Raw genomic sequence first — 22,192 nt, forward strand, 5'->3', positions numbered from 1 at the left:
TCAATAGGCATCAATACTGTGGCAGGGAACCCAAAAAAGGCTCCTATAAGCTTGGGCTGCATGGGATGAGAGAGGTTGCATTCTGTTCTTATCAGCCATTCCTGTGAAGGTCTGGAAGCCAGCTATATTTTCATCAGTGTCCAGATGAGCAGAAGTAGGTCCCCAGGAGCACCACCAGGATCATGAAGGTATCTCCTGCCCTAGGAGTGAGGGGCTATTCAGCTTTGAAAAGAGAGGCCACAGGGGCAGCTAGGTGGCGAAGTGGATGGAGAAGTGGCCCTGGATTCAAGAGGACCTGAGTTCAGATCCAGCCTCAGACACTTAACACTTACTAGCTGTGTGACCCTAGGCAAATCACTTGACCCTAATTGCCTCACCCAAGAGAGAGAGAGAGAGAGAGAGAGAGAGAGAGAGAGAGAGAGAGAGAGAGAGAGAGAGAGAGAGAGAGAGAGAGAGAGAGAGAGAGAGGACACAGGGAGGGTCAGACGAGCTGTCTTCAAAGATTTGAAAGGCTATGTCATGAAATAGGAAACAGTCCTATTCTGCTTGACGCCAGAGGGCAGAATAAAGATGAGTAGGGGGACATTAGAGAAAGGCAGATTTAGGTTCAATAGAAGTAGAGAAACCTCCTTAAAAACCAAACTGCCCAAAATAAATTGCGGTCCCTCGGGAGACCTACCATCACTGGTGGTCTTTGAGCTGAGACCAAATGACTACTTTTCAGAGATAACAAAGAAGTCTCTTTTCAGGGTCGGACTGTGAAATGGAAAGCTTTTTGGTTAGCAAAATTAATGCAACTAAGTTAAGAAGGGAAATTATCAATGGTGGGGGGGAGGAGGGATTTTGCATCAAATGTCTCTGATAAGGGACTGATATCCAAGATAAACTGCACCAGGATGGCACGGTGAGAAAAGCAGGTTAAGGTCCTGCCTCCAACATGAGTCATGAGACCTCAGACTATTTAAACCTTAGTTTGCTTGTCTAAAAAATGGGGCTAATAAGTTCTATGCTACCTACCTCACAAGGTTATTGTCAGGCTCAGAAGTTGGCCACTGACATGACTATTCTAACTTCTGTTGTACTTCCAGATCAGAGCCTATAAAAGGCAACAACAGATTTTACTCACTGCCCTTCCTCCCCCAAACCAGATGAAGTCCATGGTCTTTGGGCTCTCTGCTTCCCTGACGACTTAACGCAAACAATTCTAGTACTTCTTGAATGTTGTTATTTCTAGTATGATCTAAGGAAAGGTTGCTATATACAACCACCCTCTGTACTATAGCAGTTCTAAAACCTTTGGATATATCTATCAATATTTAGCATATTATAGTGTAACGATTGGAATAACACCACCTGCTGGATACTTACTGTAGAAGAGTTCTGCCCATGAAGGGAAGGTCTTTGAGGGCAAGACCAGGAGTCAGGAAGTGACGCGGGCTAGTGGGAGGAGGAAGGAGGAGACTGGCGCTCAGTCTCGCGCTCTTTCCTCTGGACTCTGGCGGAGAAGGGAGCTAGAAATGTGCTCTCCCTTTAATAGATAGGAATCTAGGCCTTTTTCTCTCTCTTTACCAAATTCTTATTCTCCTTAATAAATGCTTAAAAGTCTAACTCTTGCTAAAGCTTATAATTTATTGGCGACCACTCATTAGATATTTTAGACAGACTAGCTAGAATTTTAACCCTTAACAGATGGCTGACCACGAAGAGGAAAGCTAAACTTCAGTCTTCTGATCTTCTGGTTGGGTAAGAAATTTCCCCTCCCTCTCCCTTTAACTGCTAAGTACTGGCGTACTGGCTGTGTTTTCCTTTAAATTTTTTTCAAATGGACCTTTTAAACTCCCTAATTATCCTATTTTTGATTTTAGTCTGTTTAACCAGACAAATGGGAGATAAGATCATGTTAATGCTTTGTTTTTGTGGATTTTCTATTTTTCTTTTTATTTTTGTTAAAAGAGCCAGCAACTTACTCACACAAGGAAATATCTCTCCCTCTCCCAACCATGCTTTTTCAGAGAAACCTAAAGAGATTCCCACAGCTTTTCCCAGTTCTAACACTAATTGTTGCTCTAATTTTGCATGCCTGGAGGCAATGACCCACCCTCTAGAAGCTTTTAATCCCCTAGCACCTGGAGGCAAAGTGGGGGAAGAGGAATCCAGGCCTGAGTTCAAAATCAAGTCTGATTCAAATTGTGCTGGTCCCTCCCCTCCTCTCCAGACCCCACCCTCTACTCCCCCCATGGCCAAGCCCATTGCTTCCCCTGCCCGGGAAGTCCAAAGATCTAATGCGCATGCTCAACTTTCTCTAACTACATTTGCAGCTTCAGGCTCAGCCCTTCCCCAGCCTGGCTGTGCTTCTGAGACAACCTTAGAAAACCCTTTAAATTCCAGATATGCTCGTTTTGTTCATAATTTTGCTAACCTGCTTTTGTCTTTAATTAGTAATCTTATAAAGCATTTGTATGGTGAAAAGACTGACAGACAATATAGAGGGGTTAAAGAAGAAAAACTTAAGCTGAATAAGAATGACAATCATCACCATAGTTCAAGACTCCGCTTCTTTTGCCATGGAAGTATATATATTTTACAGAAATGTAGAAGTAAGCAGCAAGGTATTGATATGAGTATTGGGGATTTTAGATATCGGAATCAAAAGTGTTCTGAATTCACTCAGAGTGATAGTATCAGTTCAGAGGTTACATAGGATTTCTATGCTATTACATCTACATTTTGAAATTAATGGTATGGGTTTATTTTCATAGAGATTTTCATGCTTTTGAGATTGTGTCTTATACTTAGTTTTTAAAACAAGGAGAATATTTGTAAAAACTTTTTAGTCATGTGATCAAGTTTATATTTTATAATACTCTTATTAATATTAAGTTCATATTCATTTAGATTTCCCTAGTTTGAATTTCATTGTCTTTTATTGTTCCATGTGTATTTTTTTCTATTTATTCATCTCTAATTTTGAAACATTGCAAGATGGTTTTGATTTCATAATACAATGTTAATTCTAGGAGTATTGTGCTCCCATATTCTGAGTTGTTTGTGTTTGTTATTTTTTCTCAACTGATTATTTGATCAAACTCTTTAAAGCATTTCCCTGGCAAATTGGTTGCCATGGCAAGTATAAATTGATTCTAGAAGTATTATTTTTGATAAACATATTCCAAAAAAAAAAAAAAAAGAGGGGAACATTTGTAAAAGTTTTCTTTTTTTTCAAAAAAAAAAGTTTTCTTTGAGATTCTGTTGTGCTTTAACTTATATTTAAATATGTTCATATTTTTCACAAAAGTAATTGTATACTAAGTAAAAAAAAAGGTATTATTTGAAATTGTTGCATAATTATATATTATATTCTGAGTCAAGATGTATTCACATTTTTTGCAATCATTTATTATCCTCAATTTTTAAATCCATATGAGACTTGGATTATGGGAACTTATCATTTAAGACATTAATTGCCTTTATTCTGAGTTATCAGATGCCAGTTGGCCAAGATGCCATCCAATCACAAGAGGAATACATGCAAGAGCAGACACTGAACTGTCACATGAGGGGAGACATGCATGAAGTCAAGGTATGGCCGAGGGAACGGCTTTTGACAAATGTTGAGGTTGGATTCTCTTGGTTTAATATTTTATTTTATTTTTCCCCACAATATTGTACAGATGGCTGGAAGTATTCATCCCACCCATCTCACTTCTACACCTGGCTTCTATGCTCCCTCCTATATGCCTGATGCCATGGACATCTCAATCCCATGCATCTGATTAAGTCTGACTCAGTTTCCTCCAATATGTTCGGTGGCATGGACATATATTCCATCCATCTATTTTAAGCCTGGCATACTGCATGGACAGTACATATTGCTCAAGTGTGGGAATGCTCATATCCCATCATTTCTCTGTTCTTTTATGGTAACCCCCATAATTATCTCAGGTGTCATGATAAATAACAGTGTTGAATTTGGCCTTGACACCTGTTACCAATTATATTAGATTTTCTAATTTCTCATAATGGCATGAGGATAATTAGGCAGATGATGCAAAAAGTGATGAAACAAAGATAAAAATTATTTTAAAAAATTAATATCACAGCAATTGTCTTCTCAATTACCCTCCATAAGGGGGGACTATAGTAATATTATAATTTTAAAGAATGTTTCAATTTTTGTTTTATTATATGTTTCATGTGTAACAACTAAGATTATGAATTCCCTTAGACATGTTTTTGAGAACTTTCATTGTTTGATTTGATTATTGACAAAGCTATTTTAAAGTTGTATTAAGCTCAATTTTGTAGGAAATTTTCCTGGCTGATTACCAGCATCCACACATCAACCCCTGAAAAGACTTCCATTCTACGACTACACCTAGAGGACATCTGAGAAAAGACTTTCAGAGACTTTAAATGAACAGTTTTGATTTGTTGTTTTTTTCTCTTTCTGTTATAATATACACCATCTGTAACATGTATTCTCTGCAGAGGCCCTCCCTTTGCAAGACTAATGTCAAAGCGTCGGTTCATGAGGACAAAAAAAAAAATCGCCCCTCTGGACAAAACTTTCCTCTCCCTTTTCTATATTGTTGTTCACATATTATTAGTTAGCAATAGTTATTATATTCTTTTTACTGTTCCGTCAAGGAAACATTTTGTTTCTTGAGGAACAACAGGGGGGACTGTAACGATTGGAATAACACCACCTGCTGGATACTTACTGTAGAAGAGTTCTGCCCATGAAGGGAAGGTCTTTGAGGGCAAGACCAGGAGTCAGGAAGTGACGCGGGCTAGTGGGAGGAGGAAGGAGACTGGCGCTCAGTCTCGCGCTCTTTCCTCTGGACTCTGGCGGAGAAGGGAGCTAGAAATGTGCTCTCCCTTTAATAGATAGGAATCTAGGCCTTTTTCTCTCTCTTTACCAAATTCTTATTCTCCTTAATAAATGCTTAAAAGTCTAACTCTTGCTAAAGCTTATAATTTATTGGCGACCACTCATTAGATATTTTAGACAGACTAGCTAGAATTTTAACCCTTAACAATAGAAATTAAAACATCTTAATATTATTATGAAAATAGTTTTGACCTTGAGGGCCCTCCTTGAAAGGGTCTCAGGGACACCCTCTGCAACCCTCCCCTCCCCCCAGGGATCTGAGAATTGCTGCCTTAATGCAATCCAAGTTTGCTTTCTCCAGCATAAAGAGGAAATCACACCCAATGTGAGAAACGCAGGCTTGCACTACCTCCAGAGTTGGCATAAGTGCATTCTACCAACTCCCTCAGCAACCTTTTCTTAGATCACACCATAAATAATGGCGTCTGAGCAGTGCTGGAACTTTTTATATTAGGTCATCAGAGAAGTAGGGAACTCAAAGACCTCAGACTTCATCTGAACAAGGGTACCTAAAAGCCTGCCTGCCAAATACGTGTCAAACCCATCCTGAACATTTACATGGGAGATGGAAGATTTGCTTTTATGGATGAGACAGAATCCCTGGATTCTGCTCCTCCGCTCACTGGGAAGATCATGCCATCCCACATCAGAGGGGGACTTCAGGATTCAGTATATGAACTAAGAAGCAGATTTCCAATCATATACCCCCCATGCCCATCCTTAAAGATCAATGGGAAGGGGTTTTTTGTTTGTTTTTAATTTTTTTCCCATAGCCTCCTACAATTGCTGTGCATCTCTCAGGTTAAGTCAGAGAGCACCTGGAGACAGTCTTGTAGTCTCATCAAGCACACGTGAATCCCACTTATACACATGTCAGAGCTTTGGAATCAGAAAAGATCCAGAGGTGCACAGTGCCGTGTCCTCTCCATGTCCGTGGGCAGTTTGTGCCATACATCAGAAGGAAATCCAGGCCATTCTGACCTTGGGTCATCCATGGAAATTTGCTCTTCCCCATCCTTCTATGTTGGGCCAAAGCCAAGCTCTAAGTAAGCCCTGTGGTGATGGGTAAGATGACTCAGTGTATTTGTCAAGCTTTCATTTTTTTCCTCTCCATCTTCCCGCTCCCAATGACTTCTGAGTCAGCAGCTACTGCCTGGAAATGGCTGTCCTCTCCCCGCAACTGAACTTGGCCCAGATTGATGGAATGTGTTTGGGTTTTAAAGGTACCTCAGGAATGATATTCCACAAGTTCCCTCAGTAAACTGAATCTTGCAACCCCGCTATGAGAATGCTTTTCCTTATTTCTAACTCTAAAACTCTCCCGCTACTACTTTGTTAGCCCATTTCCTTTTGCTCTGTTTTGAGGGAGATGGTGAACAGCTGGTCACCATCCTCTGTGTAATAAATCGCCTTTCAGAGATTTCCCTTGTTCAGGAACTACTTAATGCTTTCACCCCCTATGATGTTTAAAGAGAGCTTAACAAGATCATGAAACAGAGCCTAAGAGTGTTTTCACCAGGCCCATTTGGGGCTCCCCCACCAACCCTTTATTTTACATCCTTCATTGCCCATCTGGGAAGCATCCAGCCTGTGTCTGCCATTGTCTAACTAAGGCTAGAGTATTCAGAGAGAAATCCTTCTACGGCCATCCAGACTCCATGCTTTTCATGGTATGTCTGATGAAATCTGAAGTCAAGTGGTTTTAAAGGAAAGAAGGAATTTTCGAGGTAAATTTCTGACTCTACACTATACCTTCCATACCCATCAACAGGTCTACAGCTTTTCTGTCAAGAAGACCATGATAGATTAAATTCTTCCATTAAAAAAATCATCAGGAGCAGCTAGGGGGCACAGTGGATAAAGCACAGGCCCTGGATTCAGGAGGACCTGAGTTTAAATCTGACCTCAGACACTTGACACTTACTAGCTGTGTGACCCTGGGGAAGTGGCTTAATCCTCACTGCCCCGAAAAAACAAAAACAGAAACAAAAAACAAAATCATCAAGAGCAACAAAGGAATAGGGATAATAAATGTTGTGTTGAATTGAATACATTAAGTGCTGATCATATGCTAAGCACCATGTGAGGGGTTTGGGATACAGAGATTGTGCCTACCCTCAAGGAGCTTACACACTAGTGGGGGGGGGGCACCACACGCGCCCAGATAAGTCAAGAGGAAAGGAGAATACGCGATCGGCAAGCATTTATTCTGCACTTACAAGGAATAAACAAAACGGTCCCTAACCATCTTAAAGCTTACATTCTAACAGAGGAGACAATATGTACATATATACAAGATACAGACAGAGTAGATGGAAGGTAACCTTAGAGGAAAAGGGACTAGCAACCTGGGGAAATGGTAAAAAGCCTCCTGCAGAAGGTGGCACTTCAGCTGAGCCTTAAAGGAAGCCAGGGGTTCTAAAAGGCCAAGTGAGGAGAGAGAAGGGATCACTGGATAATTTGAACAGGAAGCAAACACCAGCTTCTTTTACAAAACTTATAAGCTCATTGTGGACAAGGAGGACAAGAGGCAGCTGGGTGGTACAGCAGACAGGTGTGGGACTCGGAATCAGGAACACCTGAGTTCAAATCCTGCTTCAAACACTTATGAGTTGACCCTGGACAAGTGCCTTCACCTATCTCAGCTTCAGTTTCCTCATGTGTAAAATGGAGATAATAATAGCCCCTGCCTCACAGGATTGTTGTGAGGAGCAAGTGAGTTAACATACGTAAAATCCTTTGCAAACTTTAAAGCTCTACATAAATGCTAACAATTATTATATTATTATTATCATGAATTAATCTTCTATCATATGCCAAAGAGATCACTGAGGGACTATTCACTGAGGCTGCAGTGAGGGTCCAGCCCTGGATCAAGCATCTACTAGCTCTTTTTTTTTTTTTTTTGCAGGGCAATGGGAGTTAAGTGACTTGCCCAGGGTCACACAGCTAGTAAGTATCAAGTGTCTGAGGCCAGATTTGAACTCAGGTACTCCTGAATCCAGGGCCAGCACTTTAACCACTGCGCCACCTAGCTGCCCCCTATCTACTAGCTCTTAATGCAGGCCTCTGCTACCATGATGTGCTGTGATGCTGTGAAACTTTGGATGGCTCCCTGCAGTCTTCAAAGAGCTTGCAGACACAAGATTTAATGTGATCAACTGAGATCATTCTGAACCAAACACTCTTTGAAGGTTCCTTTCAGATCTAAAATGCTCCAAGTCCATGAGCTTATAAATTAATGAGCTCATGTTGATTTGAAAACTATAACACACTATGCTGGTGTGTGGCCCTGCTGTCCTCATCCTTTCAATTTTCCTGTTACCCCAACCAAAACTTGGAACACAAATCAAGAGCCACATCCTAGTTCAAACCAAGAACTGTAAAAAGTTTTTCAATAAAGGTTAGTTCAACAGACCCAAGATGACATTTAATCTTGAGATATTGGGGGGGGGGAATTTTTAAATAGAGATGCTCTCTGGAGCATCTATCCTGATGTTTCCCTCTTGAATCAACAATATGTGATGGACAAACAAAGGTCAAGGTAAGGGAGGATAGTGTAGTGAAAAGGGCACTGGACTTGGGAGTTATGATTAAAATTAAATAATAATAATAATAAAATGGTATTTATATCATCCTCTGGTTTGCAAAGTGCTTCACATATATTATCCCATTTTCTCTTCACAACAACCTTGTGAGAAATGTGTTGTTATTATTATCATCCCTATTTGACAGATGAGGAAATCGAGGCAGGCAGAGGTTAAGTGACTTCCCCAAGTTCACATAGATAATAAATATCTGAGGCAGGATTTGTATTCAAGTCTTCCTGACCTGAGTTCTATACTCTATTCATTGTGCTACTTAGCTACCTCATAAGGCCTCACATATGGCTTGGGACTGAACCCTGGCTTTGCCACTTGAGAGCTTCATGACTTTGACCAAGTCAATCCAGCTCTCAAGGCCTTACTTTCCTTAACCACAAAAAGAAAAATCTGGACTAGCTGAACTTTCAGGTCCCTTCCAGTTCTTTTCTGGGTCTACAAAAGGCAAGTAAGAAAGAGGACTTTCATTGAAAAGACTTTTTTTTTTCTGTGAAGCAACTGGGTCAAGTGACTTGCCCAGGGTCACATGGCTAGTAAGTGTCAAGTGTCTGAGGCCGGATTTGAACTCAGGTCCTCCTGACTCCAGGAACAGTGCTCTATGTACTGCGCCACCTAGCTGCCCCTGAAAAGACTCTTAAAGGGCCCCAGTGAGCATCCAGCATTTTAAGATCTATTGCCAGATCTCAAAGCCTTACCTGACATTTTCCCAGGATGGTTGCTGGCTGCCATGTTGGATCTTCAAAGTCTGCCAGGATGCCCAGATGGGAGCACATTGAGAAGTGGCAGTCCTCAATCTTTCCTCAATCCAGGATTTAATAGCTTCTGTTCACATAGTACTTGAAAGCTTAGAATGCACTTTCCTTACAGTCCTGGGAAGCAGGTAGTGCAAGTATTATTATCCCTATTTTCCAGCTGTGGAAACTCAGGCCAAAGAAGTTCAGTGACTTGCCCAAGGTCACAGCATTATAGAAAGCGTGACCTTAGACCTGTCACTTTAACTTCTCTGGGCCCTACGAGGCAGGCAGAGAAGGACCTTTTTTATGGCAGCAAAACAGCTAAAACCAAAAGCTAACATGTGTAGTGAAAAAAACATTAGATGTCTTCTCAATAAATGCAGGTATAAAGCAAGGATACTCCTATTCTCCACTTATCTAACATAGTTCTAGAAATGCTAGTGATAACAATATGTCAAGAAAATTAAAGGTATAAACATGGTCAAAGAGGACATAAAATTATCCACAATTACTGGAAAACTGATGGTGCACTCAGAAAACTCTAAAGAATCAACAGAGAAATAAACAATATCTACAGTAAAGTAGTAGGTTATACAACAAACCCATAAAAATCAACAGCTTTACTATGTAGCAATAATAATATCCAGCAAGAAATAGTAAAAAGGAAGTCTTATTCAAAATAACTACAAAATGCATAAAAAATCAAGGAGACAATTTACCAAAGCACCCTCAAAACTTGTATAGATACAATTATAAAACATCATTTAAAGGAATAAAGAATGGCTTAAATAACTTGGAACAACATTCACTGTTCATGCTAAGTGTTCAATATAACAAAATTACAATACCAACTAAATTAATTTACAGATTTAGTACATTACCAATCAAATTACAAAGGATGGAAAAAAATAAGAACACATTTCATTTGGAGTAACAGAAGGTATAGACTCTCAAGGAAACTGATGACCAAATATAAGGATGAGAGAAGAGCACTCCCAGACCTTCAATTATATTAGAAAGCAGTAATCACCAAAACTACTTAGCACAGTTAATAAATTTTAAAAGTAGATCAGTGGTATAGACTACATAAAGAAGAATCAAAACCAAGTAAACTCACTTAACAGTATTCAATTAATTCAAGAACACAAATGGCTTCCAGAAGAAGTTCCTATTTTAAAAGAATTGCTATGAACACTTGAAATGGAGTTTGGCAAAAATTAGGCTTAGTCCAACAGCTTACAACATATATCACAATAAGCTCAATATGTATATATGACCTGTATAGTAAAAGTCACACCATTAAAAAAAAAATAGAAGAGAACCAAATCAGGTATTTTTTACACTTATGTCAAGGGGAAAATTTCTTCACCAAAGGACAGAGGTGATCACAAAAGATAAAATAATTTTCTTCACATAAAATGCTTTACATGAACAAAATCCACAGGATAAGAAAGGAAGTTATTAACCGGAAAAGAAAATCTTTTGCATCAAATATTTCTGATAAGAGGATGATATCAAAGATATATTAAAACTAATATAAATGCATAAGAGCCATTACCCAAATGAATAAATGCTCAATGGACATTAATAAGAATAGGGGCTGGGCCTATGATTTAACTGGTATTGGCAACTACTGAATGAGGAAATTCCCTCTATCAAAACAATTCATCACTTCCTCTTCAACTTAGTCTTACAGGGTTGCCTAGACCAGGGCTTCTTAAACTTCTTTCACTCTTGACCCCTTTTCACCCAAGAAATTTTTAAGCAACCCCAGCTACATCGGTATGTAAAATAGGTATACGTAACCTTTTACTGTCACCAAATTTCCACCTCATGTGGGGTGACGACCCACAGTTTAAGAAGCTTTGGCCTAGACTACCTACTAGATCATGTGACTTTGTGTCAGAGATAGGACTTGAACTTCCTGGTTCTGAAGCCAATTCTTTGTCTATCTCTATCATACCACAGTGCCTCTCATGAAAAAATAAATAGTTCTCAAAAGAAATACAAACTACTAACAAGTATATGAAAGACAGTTCCAAATCACTAATAATGAGAGACACATAAAACAAAACAACTCTGAGATTCACCTCACATCCAGCAAATTAGAAAAGATGACAAAAGATGAGAACAGTTAACGTTGGAAAGATTTCGGACAGGGAACATACTAATATTCAGTGAAGCTGTGAATTAATTAGTCCAACCATTCTGGAATGTAATTTGGAATCATGCTAAGAAAGAGATCTTACTGATAGGCATATATCCCAAAGAAGTCAAAGATAAAAAGGCTCAGTATACATGAAAATATATGTGGCAGCATTTTTAAAGTAGTAGCCAAGAACTAGAAACAAAATAGACCTCCACCAACTAGAAGACTGGCTAAACAAATTGTGGTACATCAGTGTAATAGAATATTATCATAGCATAAGAAATGATGATCATGATGGATAGAGAAACATGGGAAATCATAAACTGACACAAAATGAGGTTAGCAGAACAAGGAAAATTGCATTCATGACTTCAATAAGGTAAATAGTAATAGCAACAACAAAATAAAAACTGAACATACTAATTATAATGGCCAAGCCTTGCACCAAAGTAGAGCTATAAAAATGAACCTCTCGGGGCAGCTAGGTGGCGCAGTGGATAGAGCACTGGCCCTGGAGTCAGGAGTACCTGAGTTCAAATCCAGCCTCAGACACTTAACACTTAACTAGCTATGTGACCCTGGGCAAGTCACTTAACCCCAATTGCCTCACTAAGAAAAAAAAAAAGAACCTCTCTCCATTCTTTGTAGAAGAGGAAGGCTATCGGTATGGAGGACTCCTTGATTGTTGTACAGGTTGGTTTTGCTGAACTGTTTTTTAGTTCCTCTTTTATTGTTCTTCTTTGCCTTAAGGGATTAATTTGATGCGTGGGAGAGAAGGGAGGTATGTGGTGGGAAATGAAAGTGATATAAAGATTAAAAAAGACAATTTTTTAAAAAAGAATTCACTGACTTGGAGAGTGCAACGTGTACAGAAGTTCAGTAATTAAGTTCTCAGAAGATCAATAAGTATATTTTTAGAATAAGAAGTTATTTTTTTAGAGAATGTGAGTGAACAATAGAACTCAGAGAACAATATACTTCTCAGAAACACAGCTAGTCATATCACTTCTATTTTTTCATTACTCGTTCTGCTTTTGATGAACATCCCAGGATATACAGCATCCAGTTAAGATTAGGCAACATTTTTGAGAAGTAGGGTCATCCAAATGTCATTCCAAGGAACTCAGTGGGTTCCACAAAGTATTTTGCAAATGAAGTTGGGCACTAGAAGCTGTTGTGAAATCACCATATTTTAAAAATATATATTATTTTAAGCTTGTGTGAAGGATGCCTGAACCCAGTGCTTGTCTCTTCTGACTTCTAGCTACACTCTCATCTTCACTCCTGTAAGGGGACAGTTTTTCTCAATTTCAAAGACTATGCCACAAAAGCAAACTTTACCACTTTATCCTTTTTCCATGATTTCAAAATAATATATACAGGGTTCTAGTGATTTTATTTTTATTTATTTGTTTGTTTGTTTTGCAGGACAATGAGGGTTAAGTGACTTGCCCAGGGTCACACAGCTAGTAAACATGAAGTGTCTGGGGTCAGATTTGAACCCAGGTCCTCCTGAATCCAGGGCCAGTACTTTATCAACTGCACCACTTAGCTTCCTCTGGTTCTAGTGACTTTAAAAAGTCTTAAGCCCTGTGCTCTTAAACAGGTTTGACCTTTGGTCCCAGGCCTGGAAGAAGACCCTAGAAGTCATCTTATCTCATTCCCTAATGAACTGGGTGAGGTAACTGAGACCTAGAGATGTTGTGACTTGCCAAAGATGTTATATTTCTTTAGCTCCCCTGCCCCTAACACACATTAAATACTCAATAAGTTTCGGGGAGGTCAGGGATATGGTGGTGATAACAAAGATACTTCATGTAGGGCTGGCTTTCAAAGACTTTAGTTCCCATCCAGTCTACACCTTTTTGTGAACTGCTTCCTTGGGGTCATCATATAACTTTTATTCACTAACTGAATCCATCCCTTATTTATGGGGCATATACCATGTACTCAGCACATTTACAAATACCAAAAAAAAAATCATTCAATAAAAAAAGCCAAGGAGGAACCACAGAGAAGTATACATCCTAACCTTAATGAGCTGATAAGCTATGTGGGAAGTAAGACATATAAAGACAGCTAAGGGTACAGGGGAGTAAAGAAAGCAGACAAATTTGGATGACAGTTTTGTCACAGGTGCAAAGGAAAGAGAGATCACTTTGGATCTTAGCCAGCAAAGGCTTCATGGAGAAAATGAAGTCTGAACTGAGAGTGGGTATGTTCTACAAAGGAAGTGAAGAGGTTGGGCAGCATTTCAAGTGAAAGTAAAGGTATGAGCCATTTGTCCCATCCACTCTGATCTCACATTTCTGGTATGGATAATCTGATGAATTAATCTGAAGTCTTCCTGGCTACTAAAGATAATATAATTCTCTTAAAAATTCAAACATTTCCAAGCTATGTGTGAAAGACACTGTACTCTTGGGAAATATAAAACTGAAAACCATTCCCTGAAGGCAAGGTGTCTCAATGTAAGAGGAAGGAAGAGGTATATAAAAAACTAAGTACGATTCAAGACAGAATGTGATGATAGGAGCAAAGATGGGATAGAAACAAAGCACGAAAAAGATTCTGATGGGCAGAGAGATGTTTCCCATTCAGATAAATCAAGAAAGACTTTTTTCGCACAAAAACCAGGGAAGGCTAAAGAACCAGAAATACACAGCTAGCAGCTGAGCTATCTTCTGGAGGAGGCATTTAGGGGGCACACTTAAGGAGACAGAACAGGAGTGTCTGCAGGGGAAAGCCTGCAGACACTCAGCTGCCTATGGATGAATCTGGCCACATCAGCAAGAATCAGACCCACATCAGCATCCAGGTCCCAGGAAGAGAATTCCCTCAGTCTCTTCCATGCTCACTTTTTTGTATATTTCCTCCAATGCCCTGACCCACATCACAAGGCGCTCATGGCATCGAATGCCCTGTCTTCTGCATCTTCCTCCCCAGGAGTTTTCTACACTGTGAAACAGAAACACTTGGTACCTTCCAGTAGCAGAGACCCAATGTATTAGCAAAAATAATAGTCCAGAGTGATAAGATCACTGAGATACAACTCAGGCTACACTGCTGATCTTGACTACCCCATCATCCTAAAGAAAGGCAGAAACCACACACCTAACATTTATAGGCCTGGAGTCAGATAGACTTATCTTCATGGTTCAAATCCAGCCCCAGACACTGTGTGACCCTGGGCAGGTCACTTAACCCTGATTGCCTCAGTTTCCTCATCTGTCAAATGAGCTGGAGAAAGAAAACCCCAAATGCGGGTCACAAAGAGTTGGACACAACTGAAAAATACTAAACAACAAAAAACATTCACAACAAGCAAAGATGTGGAAAGGTGTGTTTCCAGCACTAGAAATAGCCTACATGAATACAAAGAAGTAGGAGAAAACAGGATGGGATCATGGTACAGCTATAGGTCGAGGTTAGCTAGAATATAGAGCTCACTAAAGGGAAGTCAAATAAAAAATAAGGCTGAGAACAGAATTTGTGACTAAACAAATTGTGGCATGTGAACATAACGGAATGTTACACTAAAGGAAATGATGATCGTAAAAAAAATAGAGATTCATGGAGAGACATAAATTGATACAAAGTGAAGTAGGCAAAACTAGAAAAGCAATATATACAACTAGAATAATGTAAATAGAAAGAACAAAAACATAAAGAAAACAATCCAGTGTGATTATAACAACCAACCCAGGATCCAAAAAGACATGTGGGATGTACTTCTCACCCGTCTTTGCAGAGGTGGGTTACTACAGGTGTAGAACACTACGTATACCATCATATACAATTATACTGGTTAATTTTACTAGACTGCTTATCCCCCCTCATTAAGAAATTCTTTGTTACAAGGGATGGCACAATGCATAGAGGAGGGAAGACTAACATATAACAAAGTGAGGGTGACATGGAAAGAAAAGATATCAACATTTTTATCAATTAAAAAACCAACACTTTGTCTGTAAAATACAGGTGGGAATAGAAGAAAGAGTGCTGAATTTGAGTCAAAGGGTCTAAGTGTGAATCCTGGTTTGACCACTTACTTGACGAATGACTCTAGGCAAACCACCTCTCAATTTCCTCATCTCTATACCATGAGGCTCCTTGTAGCTCTAACTCTATGACCTCAAAGGTCATCCTAGCTTAAATCCTATCATTTAAGTATGGTAACTAGGATTCGAACCCAAGTCCAAATCTAGCAGTCCTTCTGCTATGTCATACTGGCTCAAGCTGTCACCATTACTGGCATCACCATCGACAATCCCTAGAATTCAATACCTTCTCCAGGGCCCCAAAATTTTATAGGATTGAAAAGGAGCTCATGCCCCCAAAAAGGCCTGGAGAAGCCGCCGCAAAGGAGAGTGTAGGGCTTACAACACAGCACCTGACCAGGACCACTAACAACTGGTGCCTGATCCTCTCCTGATGTCACTTTGCATAACTGTCACCACCCACTGGGATGAGCCACATGCTGAGACTTGGCCAGCTGCGTCCCCAACCAATCAGAAAGGGGTGAAGGGCAGGAGGAGGGTATAATTATCCACCCAACTCCAGCAAACCAGAGAGGCAAGATCATGCTGTTTTCCAGATGTTTGTACATCATTAAAAGAGAAATTAAGATGTCATTAGGGAGGAATTAAATAATGTGTATGTTGTCGTGACAACTGAAAATGCACATTGGCTTTTACTGCTCAGGTGAAAAAAAACTGCCCGCAGCCAGCCCCACTCTGGGGAAAGCTTCTGAACAGGAGACAAAGAAACCTCTGCCTTACCTGTAGTTTTCCCCCTGTAGAAAATCTTCATGTCCATCAGGCCTGTGAGCTGGCTCACCAAAATCTCCATCTGGGACCCACTGTACTTGGAAGCTCGGAAGATGCTGAGTTGTGACCAATCGTCCCAGTAGATTTCATTCTGAAAAGGACAATATGACTCCTTAGTCCATTATGCCTCAAGGTTCCTGATATCCTGGGCTCAGTCTGTCTTTCTTTTTCCCTCTCTTACCTCCTCCCAGTCAAGACAGAGCCAAGCACGCTGTCCAGTTCACAGTGGACCTCTGATATTGGGCAAAAGAAGTACTTAATCTGGCCCTGGAGAGCAAGAGTCTGTCATGCTGCTCCAAGCTCTTGGCACACTAAAGATGGAAGCAACTAAATCCACCAGATGCACCTTCACATGTCTGGGCAAAAAACAGTAGGCATGATACCATGGCAGCCTGTTTCCTTTTTCATCCCCAGACTTCAACCCACCAACTGCTACAAGGGATGGGCAACATGGGAGTGGAAAGAGCAGCGGGCAAGACTCAGGAGAAGCCTTGGGTCCTCCCTCCGATCCCATCTAGCTGTGGGGTCACTAGCAGCTTTCATCTCCTGCCTGTGAAATGTGGATAATAATAAAATAACATTACTTACACTACGGACCTCATGGCTTTTTTGGTTTTGTTTTTTGGTAAGAAAAGTGATTTTTTTTAAACCTTAAGATACTACAAACAGGTGAGTGGTTCTTGTTTCAAGGAAAAGTGTGTTGTGCCCTAGAGACCTGCTAGTAATGAGTGTCAAGGTAGCAGGCAGACGGGCAAGGTAGAGGGGAGCCGTGATGGCCTGATCAATGCTCCAGCATCTCTGTCTTTTGTCACGTCACATTGCTAACCTACTAGGGAAAGGGTCAAATTCTGGAAAGGACCTGAATCAGCTGCCCCAAATTCACACATAATCCAAATTTTAGCAATTAAAGATCACAGACTTAAAGTGACCCGAATGGTAGATTCACAACCCCATTGAAGACACAAAGACCTCAGGTCCCTATAACCTATGTAAAGTACTTGTCTGCCCAACAATGGGAAAATCCACACACGCACCTTAAAGACGGCGATTGCATAGGGGTGAGGCAGGCTGTCCAGGATAACAGAGCGTTGCTGGCCATTGAAGTTGATGCGCTCAATGCAGTCCAGATATGCATCTGTCCAGTAGATCCAATCATCATCTACCGAGATGCCATTGGGCCACTTTACATCCTCGGAAACAATACGATAGATGGAGGATCCATCCATGTTGGCCCGATAAATTCCAGGCTTCAGGTCACCCCAATCAGTCCAAAACATCAACCTGGTTTCAAACCCACATAAGAGAACATCCTCATTAGAACCAAGAACATGGGCCCTTAATTCCTGACACAATGGAGATAAAAGTTCCTGAAGAAAAAGCCTGCCACATATAAGCAGCTAGGTGGATGAAGTGCTGGACCTACAAGTTAGGAATGCTTGAGTTCAAATCATCCCTCAGATATTTACTTACCATTTCTTAGGCTGAATTTCCTCATCCGTAAAATGGGAATAATAATGGCACCCAACTCACAGGATCATTGTGAGGATCCAGTGAGATAATATATGTAAAACACTAGGCAAATCTCAAGGTGCTATATAAATGTTACCTCATTTATATTTGAAACGAAGACTACCTGCAGTGCTATGAGAGTGGTATGATGGAGAGACTAATCCAAAACAATTTCTTTGGCTTTGATATGAAGTGTGTGTGTGTGTGTGTGTGTGTGTGTGTGTGTGTGTGTGTGTGTGTGTGTTCTGCCTCAGAGTCAGGCTCCTAATTATCTTTTCCTTCAGTAAAATGGCTTGGCATTTCCTGAACACTCTCCAGCTAGAAGAAAGGGCAGAGAGTCTAGACATGCTAGGTGGTTAGGAAAAGACATACTGGTATTTAAATTTTTTTATTGAACGTATGTGTATGCATATACATATATGTATTGGGTGTATACACACAAAGAGTAAATAAACCACAGATAACTGAGAGTTAATTTACTGTCTAAAGTTCCTCCAAATTTTACCTTTTCTAATGTTAATCTAATCAGATACAAGACACCTGGACTACAGGGCAAATTTTAAAGTTCATAAATAAAGAGGGAATAGAGGTCACTTAGCCAGACTATTTTGTTTTTTTCTTTTTCTTTTTTGCAGGGCAATGAGTGTTAAATGACTTGCCCAGGGTCACACAGCTAGTAAGTGTCAAGTGTCTGAATCCAGACTTGAACTCAGGTCCTTCTGAATCCAGGACTGGTGCTTTATCCACTGCACCACCTAGCTGCCCCTTGGCCAAGACTATTAACTGTGGTAGAGTAGCTAGAGCAATAGGCTTGGGTGTAAATCTTGCCTTGGACATTTACCAGCTGGGTGACTCTGTGTAAGTAGTCACTCTTCTTCAATCACCTTAGTTTCCTAATCTGTAAAATGAGAGGGCTAGACCTCTAAGTTCTTTTCTAGTCCAAAATCTGTAACCCTAGGAACTATGTCATTTTCTGTCATTCCAAATGATTCCAATTTAGAAATCATCTCTAGCCACAGAACTGAGACAGATAAAATATCTTGCTTATTCTAGTAGTTTTCATGTCAAGATGGATGCATCTACCGAAGATCACTCAAAGTGACCACACAATGTCTTTCACCATTAGAACTGGAAACTTACCCTTCTTTGGGGACGAGGGCCAAAGCCCTGGGTCGATCAAGCAAAGAGGAATTGACTATAGTAAGTCGAAAATCTCCATCTGGATTGGCCACCTAAGGGAAAGATACGTAAACTTCAGATGAATGTATTTCCTAAAGGGCTATGATTATTGCAGCATTTCTACCCTACATTAAAAATAATAACATTTCTTAGAAACAGTATGAAAAATGGGATAATAGAGTCCAAGAAGTGGAGATTAAGACAGGAAGAGAGGGCAAGGGGTGATAGCCTGGGAAATAACTCAGAGACGGATGGAATGGTGATCATAATGAGAATGAAGGACATGGTTAAGAGGTGGAAGGCAGAGGAAGAGTTGTAGCAGTTACTATTCTGTTCTGGGTCACACCAATCTTTGCAGTGCCAGAACCCAGCACACTGAAGGCACACCCAGAGTCACATGATTATGATCAGATAAAGGGATTTCAGAGTTCGCAAATACAGAAAGGGAACACTTATTGGTAATGACAAGATCAAGGGGATGAGAGGGAATAGAGGAGCAGGTCATGGCAACCGAGTAGCCTGGGGAACTGGAAAGTCAAGGTTCTTGAGAAAGCATCATTAAGTGGGTTGAAATTCCCTAGATGGTATAGCAGATAGAAAGCTAGGCCTGCAGGCCAGGAGTCAGGAAGACCTGAGCTGAACCTGGCCTCAAACACCTACTAGCTGCTTAACCCTGGGGACAAGTCACTTAATCTGTCTGCATCAGTTTCCTCAACTGTGAAATGAGGATAATAACAGCCCATATTCTACTGGATTGTTGCAAGGATCAAGTGAGATATCTATAAAGTATGTAATACAGTGCCTGGCACATAGTAGGTACTTAATAAATGCTTGTTCCCCTTCCTAGGAGGAGGGTGACAGTTGGGATAAAGGCTATAACTAAGGCATGGGAGGGAGGAGAGAAGGAGAGAGAGGGGAAGGAGGGGAAGAGAGAGAGGGGGGGGAGGCAGGGAGGGAGGAAGGAGAGAAGGAGGGAAGGAAGGAAGGAAGAGAAGGAAGGAAGGAAGGAAGGAAGGAAGGAAGGAAGGAAGGAAGGAAGGAAGGAAGGAAGGAAGGAAGGAAGGAAGGAAGGAAGGAAGGAAGGAAGGAAAGAAGGAAGGGATAAAGGGAGCAAGGGAGGGAAGGAGGGATGAGGAAAAGGAAGGAAGGGAGGGAGTGAGGGAGGGAAGGAGGGAGGAAGGAGGAAGAAAAGGAGGGAGGGAGGGTAGGTAGGTGCTGGGGGTTGGTAGGTAACTGCTACCAGGATCTGGACTGGGTGATAAATTTGTAAATCATGACCCTCCAACAAAGGGAAGGTGATGAGTGATGGTGGTAGAGGCAGAGTACAAAAGTGCTGACAGAGAACATGGAGTATTCCAACTCTTCCACCATGACCATGGGGTACAACCAGTGCTGGAAAGAGTAGACCTGGAAGTGATAACAACAATAAGGATAGCTAGCATTTACCTAGTACCTACTATTTGCCAGACACTGTGTTAAACACTTTATAAATCTTATCTCATTTGATCCTCAAAACAATTCTTCAAGGTAGGTGCTATTATTATCTGAATTTTACATTGAGGAAACTGAGGCAAAAATAGGTTAAGTGATTTGTCCAAGGTGACAGAGCCAATTAAGTGTCCGTAGCTGGATCTGAACTGAGGTCTTCCTGGCCTCATGCCCAGCACTCTCTCCACTGAACTGCCTAGCTTCAGTGACATCAGGGAGCCAAGTGTCTCAATGAGTTCTGTTCTGGGTCACACCAATCTTTGCAGTGCCAGCACCCAGCACACTGAAGGCACACCCAGAGTCACAGAAAAAGAAGGGATGAAAGAGGTCACTGAGCCCAAACCTACCTGAATAGGAATCCCCTCAACAACAGCCCTGAAAAGTGGCCATCTAAGTCTCTTCTTGAAGTCCCCTGGTGAGTCCGAGGCAGGCCAGGCCCCTATAGACAGCTTAGAACTAGTTGTAAGTGCTTTCTTACCCTGAAATCTGCTCCTGGGTAATCTGCAAGGACTACTTCCAGTTTTGCCCTCTAGAGCTCAGCAGAAAAAGCTTACATCCTCTTCCACATGACAGACTTACAAGAACTGTCCTTAGAAAGACAGTCATCCTTATCACCCTGCCAGTCCTCTCCTTCCTAAAGGCTAAAAATATTCCGTTGCTTCAACATAACCACCTCATGGTCTCCAGTTCTGTCCTCGTGCAGACCTCAAATATAGTCTAACAAGACATCAGTGTGAATAGCCTCTCCCTTGCTCTGATGATACAGTCCAAATTACAGCAACTTTTTGAGGAGCCATAGGACATCCAGCCACCCTCTCTACCTCTGTCTTTCAGCTCCCTTCTATGTGTAGTCTTTCCCCATTACAATGTAACTTACTCGAGGAGTTTCTTCTTGCTTGTATTTGTAATTCCCAGAAGTTTGTCTGGCACATAGTAACTGCTTAATATTTGCCTGTTGACTTGACTTGAGTTTCCAGTGGCCTAAGACGATTTTCCCCATATATTAATAGAACCTTATGTTTATCTATATTACATTTGATCTTGGCTTTTGTGCATTATTCTAGCTATCAAGAACTTTTAGGATCCTTACTCAACCTCCCAAAGTGTTAGAGCTCCCCCCAACCTTTGTGTCATTTACAAATGTGATAGGGCCACCAGAATATCCCTCCACCATGCCAGCTCCCATTGTCAAGTTTCTGCCAGTAGCCTCCATTTTGGAGATGGGGCCAGGAGAGCCACGCTTCATCCAAATCATTGATAAAAATGTAAAAACAGAACAGGGGCAAGAACAGATAACTGGGATACTCTGTCAGAAAAATGACTGCAAGCTGGCACCAAATATGCTTTGGATTTTGTCATTTAATTCAAGTAGGTCTCAATCTACCCTACTATAATATCATCTAGCCCCTATCTCTCTGTCTCATTCACAAGGACATCATGAGACCTTTTCAAGTACCTGACTGAAATCTGGGTAAACCAATCTAACAATCCTGTCAAAAAAGGAGATGAGATTTGTCTGGCATGACCCACTCTTGATGAAGACTGGCTGGTTGCTGTGATCCCAATAATAATATATTCTAGATCTTCTCTAGGAACAAAAGTCAAGCTTACTTGCCTACAGTTTAACACCTCTACATCCTATTCTTTTAAAAAAAATCAGCAAAATACCATGACTACATATGTATAACCTATATTAGGAAGGGACAAAAATTTGGAACTCAAAATCTTTCCAAAAAATGAATGTTAAAAATTGTCTTTACATATAATTGGAAAAAATAAAATGCATGTCTCCCACACTCTATATCTTTCAA

At 40.7% G+C, this 22,192-nt stretch overlaps 1 protein-coding gene across 1 annotated transcript in view; it reads right to left on the bottom strand.

The window, feature by feature from the left end:
* The window catches only part of SORL1 (sortilin related receptor 1), a 217,857-nt gene that overhangs the window by 68,759 nt on the left and 126,906 nt on the right, over positions 1-22,192 (bottom strand). Inside the window, exons 19-21 of the mRNA XM_043991946.1 lie at positions 18,855-18,946; positions 17,240-17,486; positions 16,158-16,296 (exon numbers count right to left, since the gene is read on the bottom strand). Coding sequence (XP_043847881.1) covers positions 16,158-16,296; positions 17,240-17,486; positions 18,855-18,946 — 478 coding nt within the window. The remainder of the gene's footprint in view (positions 1-16,157; positions 16,297-17,239; positions 17,487-18,854; positions 18,947-22,192) is intronic.

The sequence above is a fragment of the Dromiciops gliroides genome, chromosome 3 (genome assembly GCF_019393635.1).
Source record: "Dromiciops gliroides isolate mDroGli1 chromosome 3, mDroGli1.pri, whole genome shotgun sequence".
Taxonomy (NCBI): domain Eukaryota; kingdom Metazoa; phylum Chordata; class Mammalia; order Microbiotheria; family Microbiotheriidae; genus Dromiciops; species Dromiciops gliroides.